Source organism: Mustelus asterias, chromosome 25, assembly GCF_964213995.1.
Source record: "Mustelus asterias chromosome 25, sMusAst1.hap1.1, whole genome shotgun sequence".
Classification (NCBI taxonomy): domain Eukaryota; kingdom Metazoa; phylum Chordata; class Chondrichthyes; order Carcharhiniformes; family Triakidae; genus Mustelus; species Mustelus asterias.
In genome coordinates, this window is record NC_135825.1 from 7,895,858 (window position 1) to 7,904,874 (window position 9,017).

The 9,017-nt window shown below is 43.8% G+C and overlaps 1 protein-coding gene across 2 annotated transcripts in view; it reads right to left on the reverse strand.

Moving 5' to 3' along the window:
* The window catches only part of tmcc2 (transmembrane and coiled-coil domain family 2), a 141,685-nt gene extending 133,150 nt beyond the window's left edge, over window positions 1–8,535 (reverse strand). Inside the window, exons 1-2 of one of the 2 annotated variants that reach the window (XM_078242046.1) lie at window positions 8,447–8,535; window positions 7,931–8,098 (exon numbers count right to left, since the gene is read on the reverse strand). In XM_078242046.1, coding sequence (XP_078098172.1) covers window positions 7,931–8,098 — 168 coding nt within the window. In that variant the 5' untranslated portion in view covers window positions 8,447–8,535. Of the gene's footprint in view, window positions 1–7,930; window positions 8,099–8,364 lie in introns of both variants that reach the window. The other variant, XM_078242048.1, reaches the window with a different exon arrangement.
* Window positions 8,536–9,017: the final 482 nt, after the last annotated feature.

The window sequence follows — 9,017 nt, forward strand, 5'->3', positions numbered from 1 at the left end:
GAAACAAGTTGACTTGATAGGTAAAGGAATCCAATGAAAATAGCCAACTTGGAAGAGGAAGAGCATCACATAAAATTGCTGAAAATTAAAAGGATTAAAATTAAAATCACTCCCATTACAAATGGGGCAGTATGGTGCCAAAGTGGTTGGCACTGCTGCCTCATAGCACCCGGGACCCGGGTTCGATTCCCGGCTTGGGTCTCTGTCTGTGCGGAGTCTGAATATTCTCCCCATGTCTGTGTGGGTTTCCTCCAGGTGCTCCGGTCCCTCACACAGTCCGAAAGACATGCTGGTTAGGTGCATTGGCTATGCTAATGCACCGAATGATGATCTACCATCATTCTTCCTCTCCCCAGAAAAACAATCACTGACCCCCACCATCCCGCAACTAATACCCCCTCTCCAAACCTTTTCAACATGCTGTCAGATCCCAAATTTGCTTCCATCCTTGGCAGAGCTCCATGCTTCGATCATACCAAGCAGGCTTTTGCTCCTGCCACAGTGCCAAAACAGCTCTTATCAAAGTCACAAATGCTCTTTTATGTGACTGTGACAGAAGTAAACTGTCCTTCCTCATCCTTCCTGACCTGTCAGCAGCCATCGAGATGCTTGACCACACCATCCTCCTCCAATGCTTCTCCGCTGGCATCCAACTGGTGGGACTACTCTCACCTGGTTCCATTTTTACCTTTCTAATCGCTGGCAGAGATTCACTTACAAGGCTTCGCTTCCCTATCCCACATTCTTACCTACAATCCCCTTCCCCACCCCGACCCCACACACCCTCAAACCCAAGGGTTTGACCCCCTCATATTTCTCATCTACATGCTGTCCCTCAGCAATGGCATCAGAAGGAACAGTGCACTAGTTTTCACATGTATACTGACAAGATCGAGCTCTGCCTCACCACCACCTCTCTCAACTGCGGCACTGTTCCCAAGTTATCAGGCAGCTTATCTGACATTCAATACTGGACAAGAAGAAATTTCCTTCAAATAAACATTGGGAAGACTGAAGCCATTATTTTCCAAACTCAGTTCTCTAGATATTCACTCCATCCCTCTCCGTGGCAATAGTCTGAGATTAAGCCAGTCTGTCTCAACATTCCCATCACATTTGATCCGACGAAGAGCTTCCAACCCTATACTCATGCTATCACCAAAACGCCCATCACCACCTCTGTAACAATGCTCGACTTCAACTTCATCTCAGTTCATCTGCTACTGAAACTTTAATGTACGCTTTTGTTTACTCAGGACTTGGTCATTGCAATGGATTCCTGGCTGCTCTTCCATATTTCACCCTCTATAAACTTGAGGCTATCCAAAGCTCTGCTCCTCAGGTTAACAACCCCTGTGCTTGCTGACTTATAGTGGCTCCCAGTCAAGCAACATGGATGAGAATTTTAAAATCATTGTTTCCAAATACCCACAATGGCTTTGCTCCTCCCTACCTTGGTTATTTTCTCCAGCCTCAGAATCCTCAGCGATCTTGGCACTCCTCAAATTCGGGGCTCATGAACACTGTTTTAACTGCGTAACCACTGGTAGTAATGCCCAAACTCTGCAATACCAATCCAATAGCTCTTGATCTCTCCCGCCTTTAAGGCACTCCTTAAAACCTATCTCAACAACCAGCCTTTTGGCCATCTGACCTAATATCTCTGGATGTGGCTCAGCGTCATACTTTGCTTTAAAATTCTTCTGTGAAGCACCAGACATTTTATTACATTAAAGACTTTATATAAATAGAAGTTGCTGTGTTTGTAATTACAATTCCAATCACATAATTCCAAATTCTAGATTTGTTTAGCTCGTGTTTTCTGACAAAGTTTTGTTCTGCAATTAAGTCAGAAGATACAACCAGTTTACTATTTCTGAATCCTTTGAGCACAATATTTTGATGCAAACTATAAAGAAAGTCCCCAATTTTCCTATAGTACATTTTGACAGAAAAAACAGAACGAGTGCATGCATTGTGTACCAAACAGTGTTACCAGCTTACCAGTGTTGAGAACTCAAAAGTTGCAACACTGCTCCAGAACTCGTGTACACCATAACCTGGACTCCAACTCTACCTCTCAATGTGGAAGGTGGAATGAAGATCATTATTTTAAATGAAGATGAGGGTCTTCCATCAAGAACTGCAATTCAGCCAATCTATTCATCTTGCATACAGCAGCTCTGTCAAACATGCAGCTAACTGAAATGAAACAGTTCTGAGTTATGTACCCAACAGACTGTCTTGACCCAATTCATGTCTGGGTTGAAGACCAATAATCTACAGCTGTCTGATTCATTCAATGATCACTATGGTAGTTGTGTAATCTCACTCAAAGAAAATAATCTAAACTTCTGATTCCTGTGAGCATGAGAACTAAGGAACAGACAGATGTTAAGTTATCTGGCCAGCTTCATTCAATCACTTTCCACCTATATAAAATCCATATATTCCTTTGCTAAGTCAGAGATTGATGAAATTCAATCTTTGGAAGCTCCCGCTGAGGCAAAGTCCACTGCACTAAGTGATGAGTCTATTTCACAAGTCAATGACTAAGCAGGAAGATTTTGCTCAACTCTCAGCCTCTGGATCTTACATTTCAAGCACAATAGAAAGACAATTTTAAAATATATACAACCCAAATCCTATCCTTTTCAGATATTTTAATCCGATCAAAATGGAGAGCGGCACTTTACCCAATAAGTTGCGACACAGTGAGTGTTTCCATGAGTGGGTTTGTAATTATCTCATCAATCACTCAACAGACCTGCACCACCCACTTCTGCAACAATGGTTCAGAGCTCCTCGAAGCAAACATTTGTGTGGGGCTCATGCACTGGAGATATAATCAGAGCCTTTTTGGAGCCCAGCGGGGCACGACGGGAAGATCATCCCTCCCCCCCTCCATAGTCTTCCAATGGCAAGGCTGATTTTTGACAGGTGGCCATCCTAATTAATAGATAGTCAATAGTATATAATATATTGATATTAAGATAGTCAATATCTTTTCCCAAAGATAGGGGAGTCTAAAACTAGAGGGCATAGGTTTAAGGTGAGAGGGTTTGCATCAAAAGTGTCCAGAGGGGTAATTTTTTCACAGAGGGTGTCGAGTGTCTGGAACAAGCTGCCAGGGGTAGGAGTAGAGGCGGGTACAATTTTGTCTTTTAAAAAGCATTTAGACAGTTACATGGGTACGATGGGTACAGAGGGATATGGGCCAAATGCGGGCAATTGGAATTAGCTTCGGGGTTTTAAAAAGGGCGGCATGGACAAGTTGGGCCGAAGGGCCTGTTTCCATGCTGTAAACCTCTATGACTCTATGAAATAAACTGGACACAGTGAATTGAGACAGTTGCTGCAGATTGTTTCAGAGCCATGCCAAAGCTGCTCCACATCATTTATTTTATTTACTTCAACTGTCATTATTGCTTCATGAGTCTGTCCTTCATCTACTGCACCTCAAATAAATATCTCAGTAGTTACATGTAGTTTCACATTCATCAGTACTTTACCCAATAAACCATTCACTACAAATATCTACGGACAATCAGTTCAACAGTGAATTCAAATTCCACCAGGCAGAAAGATTCCTGGCTGATTTTCTCCCCTCCCTATCTGGAACACAAGGATCAAATGCACACACTGACTTAGTTGCTAACACGGACGAGGTAAATCAGCAGACAGGAAATTTACTCAAGACCCTCAGCTATATATTCGTCCCACATCAGCATAACTACTGAGCAAGGATAAAGAGACGGCACGCCTCCCACATATTTTGCTATTCTTCTCCTTTCCACCTTAGCTAAAGCTGACTCCAGTATTCCCACAACTTCGAGTGCAGCTATGCTTCTGGAACACCAGGCATTGTACCTTCAGTCACCAGGCCATTAAGAGAGATCTAATAGTAATTTTTAATTTCTCAAGGGAGAGGAGGGAGCTTCAGGTATTTTTTTTCCGATTTAAACTTGATGTAGCTAAGCATCAAGGTGAAAATCAAAACTCCTCTCAAAATGACTGAGACTAGTCTGGGTTGAAGTAAGACTGGATCAGAATGAACAAATTCAGGAAAGGAGGGAAGCAGGCAATTTAGAAAAAAATGCGTCACAAAGCAAAGCCAGTCACAGAACAAATTCACCTCATTACAAATCAGAAGGCACATAATCCAGACCTGCCAAATGGTACTCATTTGGAAGTGCAGTCACTTGCTCTGGTTTACATGAGTATGTGTGTGCGCGCATGTGTGCATGTGTATCTAGTTTCACTGCAAGAGAAGGGATAGTTGAAAATATATTCAGGAAAGTTTTGAAATTCATGCCTACAATTATAAGTTATAGAATTCGAACAATTCATTTGCAAAAGAAGCAAAAAAGAGGGCTGTTTCCCCAAAGGGAAAGCACGGAGCAGAGGAGGAAAGGGAACAATGAGACAAGACTTACTCCAATACTTGGACATATTTTTCACATGATTGCAATGCTGGAAACCTATAGTCTACCTCTCATCTTGAGTGTTCTTGCAGAAGGAGCTCAAAATTAGCATGTACATGCAGCCAGCAATTATAGGAGGCGAATGGCATGTTGGTCTTCATTGCAAAGAAATCGGAGTACAGGAATAAAAAAGTCTCACTATAGCAGGGTTTTGGTGAGACTACACCCAGAATAGTGTGTGCAGCTTTTGGTTCTATACTTAAGGAAGGATATACCTACACTGGAGGCTATACAGCTAAGGTTCACTACACTCTATTCCCGAGAATTCGGTTCCCCTAGAATGAGGTTTGTCCTATGATGAGAGGCTGAGTAAACTTGTTGCAGAAGTGGGTGGTGCAGGTCTGTTGAGCGATTGATGAGATAATTACAAACCCACTCATAGAAACACTCACTGTGTAGCAACTTATTCTCATTGAATCACACAAGATTCTCAATGGACCTAGCAAGTTAGACGTTGAAAGGAAGTTTTCCCTGGCTGACAAATCCAAAACATGGGCACAATCTCAGGATAAGGGGTTGATCATTGAGCACTGAGATAATGAGAAAGTTCTTCAAAGGATTCCAAATGTTTGGAATTCTCGATCAGAGGGTTGTGGATGCTCCAAAGTTAACTATAATTAAAGTTGGAGTAGATATAATTTTGGTCTCTCAGGGAATCAAGAACATGGGAGCAGCTGGGAAAGTACAAGTTCAGCCATGATTATACTGAATGGCAGAGCAGACTTGATAGGTCATATGGTCTGCTCCTGCTCTAATCCCATGTTCATGTATCACTGGGAATATCAGACAGAAATGTTTGGGGAGAGAAAAGTCTCCCAAATTTGGGCAGAAAAGCACATGAAGTTAACTGTGACCCAATCACGCACAAAACAAAATGCCTTGGCACCAAGTTACCACGTATCATATGAAATATTACTGGGCTAAACAAGGCTTTCCTTTGGCCATATTGCACCTCCTTCAAATGTAGGATTTGTTCTCATAAACAAAACACGATTAAGTGAACCAATCCCCACTGTTATAAAACATTCAAAGGTGCAGTGATGGAGGTGACAAATCACTTGCACTACAAATTTTCAATTTAACCTTGAAACTGTGGAGGGACATGGCGAGGTGGGGAAGAAAATAAACCAAGGACAGGCACCTCGACACAGAGACCAAAAGGGCTGAATCAGATCAATAATCTCTCTTCAACATAAAGTATATAGCACATGGAAATATAGTAGGTGACATGCAGGAAAAATACTGAAACACGTTACTATGCAGAGCTTAGACTGGTTGGTTTATTCTCGGCTATTCACAATTGTCCATGTCAGCTGACATCCTCCAAGAATACTAATTTGCAAGGAAGAAATTAGTTTTAATTAAAGGTACATCAGCTTTGAGAGTTTTATTTTTGCTTTCCTTTGCGTTTGGAACACAGCAATACAATACTGGTATCTATTATTCATAGTAAATTAAAAACATGGTTCAAAATGATCGGCTATTCGTTTCCACTATATCACTGAGTTATTAATCTTCCTTCCTCGTGGAAATAAGAGCATTCTGTTCAATGTCATGTGCTGTACTAGCCTCTATTTATAAAAATACACTGCAGTACATGCTTCTATTAATGAGCAATGGGAGCACAAGGGGGCAATAACTGGAGTGTGGTGAATGGCCATTGGTGAATTACAAAACAGTAATAAAATTGAGAGGTTCAGATAGTGTCATGAATCATAAAATTGAAACGTGACCAATTTACTCTCAAGTGCAAGATTGGATGAGGGTTTTAAGTTCTCTGTCAACCACTTACTGTCCTCACAAAGATAGCGGATCTGTAATTTTTTAATGAACAGAAATTACCAATGGTGACTTGATTTATTTGATTTTCTACCTTGCTCCGCTGAAAGCTCGTCTGGGCTACGACTCTAATTCAATGCCCAACTTCGGTGGTCATTCCTCATGTGAAAATTGAAGCAGCAAGTCTGTGCAGGCTATAAGACTGTGCAGCAGATCGTAGTTCAGTCCGATATTGTCTTCAAACAACGCATCCACACCCACTTGTCAATAGGATTTACAGGATAGTGATTAGGAGTGAGCTGATTTTCCACTCTGTTGCCACAGGCAGTGGCAAACTTGCCCCACCCAGATAGATCATTGTCCAGCTCTAAGAGCACAAATCAGCAGATTCAAGGAACACCACTTTTTACAGAATGCGCAATTGAAATTTAATTTCAATACCTTTCACCAGAATTTTAACATCTGACCTGAACACTAGCTGGAGTAACAATTCCTCCCTGCCCAATTACTCAAACTTATATTTCCATTCCAAATGTGCACATTGAAATTAAGTGCAGCCAATAATCATGTCAATTACAAAGCATCCAACAAACTATAGACTGCAAATAGATGAGAGAGCCCTTCAGTGGCCTGCGAACCACCCTTGGGTGTAATACAACAGACCAGTTAGCAATATCTTATTCAAACAAAGGTTAATTTTGAAATCAGAAGAATCACGCTTTGGGCTCTTTGCCTTAATCTGGTTGTCACAATCATCCCCGACCTAAACCTCTCTCCTACAAGAGGAAATGAAGCATGGCGAAAGCAGGAAGCAATAATGTCAGCTGAGGGGGAAATCATATGAGAATCCCTGCAGTGCAGGAGGCCGCCATTTGGCCCATCAAGTCTGCACTGACAATCCCAGTCAGACCCTACCCCCAGAACTCTTACTTATTTACCCTACTAACCCCCTGACACTAAGAGGCAATTCAGCATGTTCAATCCACCTAACCCACACATCTTTGGACCGTGAGAGGTAACCGGAGCACCCGGAGGAAACCCACGCAGACACAGGGAGAATGTGCCAACGCCGAGGCTCAAATTGAACCCAGTTCCCTGACGCTGTGAAGCAGCAGTGCTAACAACTGTGCCACCCTAACATGCACATCTTTGGACTTTATATAGCACTTTTGACATTATAAAGCACCCCAAAGTGCATCTTTGGACTTAATATGGCATCTTTGACATTATAATGCACCCCAGGGTGCTGCACATCTTTGGACTGTGGGAGGAAACCAGAGCACCCGGAGGAAACCCACGTGGGCACAGGGAGAACGTGCAAACTCCACACACACAGAGTCACCCAAGGCTGGGAATCGAACCCAGGTCCCTGGCACCATGAGGTAGCAGTGCTAACTACTGTGCCACCCTAACCTGCGCATCTTTGGACTTTACATAGCACTTTTGACATTATAAAGCACCCCAAGGTGCATCTTTGGACTCGATATAGCACCTTTGACATTATAAAACACCCCAAGGTGCTTCACAGGAGGGTTGCTAGACAAAACTTGCAACCACACAAAGGTCAAGTAAGGTCCACCCAAGAGATAGGGTCTTTTCAGGAGGGGGGAATAATCATTATTAGAAGGAAAGAGGGTGGGGGGGGTCTATCTTGGTTTTTTTTGTACCTTCAGGTCCGGAGTTTTGTTATTGCGGGATGATGGAAGCTGTGAGAGAGATGGGCAGGCAGCATCTGTTGGAGCAGCATCACCTTGCTGCCTGAGTGCAGCATCAGCACCCGCCTTCAGCCCCAGCTCCTCATCCAGGGGCAGTTCATCGGACTTGCACCGCTTCATCTGCAAAAGAAAAAGAAAAAGGGGGGGGCGGGGGGAGGAGGAATTAGTGAGTGGGATCTTGCTGTGTATATTCCTTAAAGCCCCCCACACAAGTCAGACAAATTAAAACAGACAAAATCCTGAATTAAATATCACCGGCGGCTGAGGGAGGGAGGGGAATACTCTCCCCTCCGCAACAAACCCTTCACCCCTCAATAAATTAAAAGACTTTTTGAGGTAAATTTTCATGGCGACGCCGCCTTTTGATTTTTCGGCCGGAAAATTACCTCAAGCGGCTAAAATGTACAACACTTTACTTCATGAATTAACAAATCCTGTCGATTTAAGTAACCGCCGATGGATATTTACATTATTTTTTTTTAACCGCCATCACCGAAGCTCCTTCGAGGCGCCGCCGCCGCCTGACTGAGATGAACAGCCATGTCCGCGGCCTGCCGGGGGGGGCGGCACCAGGCCGAGCCCCACCCCCTTTGCGCCTCCAACCAAACCTGCCCGCCCGCCCGCCGGAAGTGACAGCCGATGGTGATTGACACCCGCTCTGGCCAATCGGACGCCGGGGATGGGTGAGAAGGTGTGGGCGGGGTTTATGGGGCCACATTCAAGGTAGGTTGCAGCTGGTGTCTCCCATTGGACTGGACAAGAGAGAGAGGGTGGGAGCAAGAACTGCCTTCATAATCAGAGCTCCTCTGCACTGCACAGGCATCTCAATGCTGTTGCTGTCTTCCACATAGAAAAACTACAGCACAAACAGGCCCTTCGGCCCACAAGTTGTGCCGAACACATCCCTACCTTCTAGACCTACCTATAACCCTCCATCCTAGAAAGCTCCATGTACTCCTCCAGGAGTCTCTTAAAAGACCCTATTGAGTTCGCCTCCACCACCACTGACGGCAGCCGATTCCACTCGCCCACCACCCTC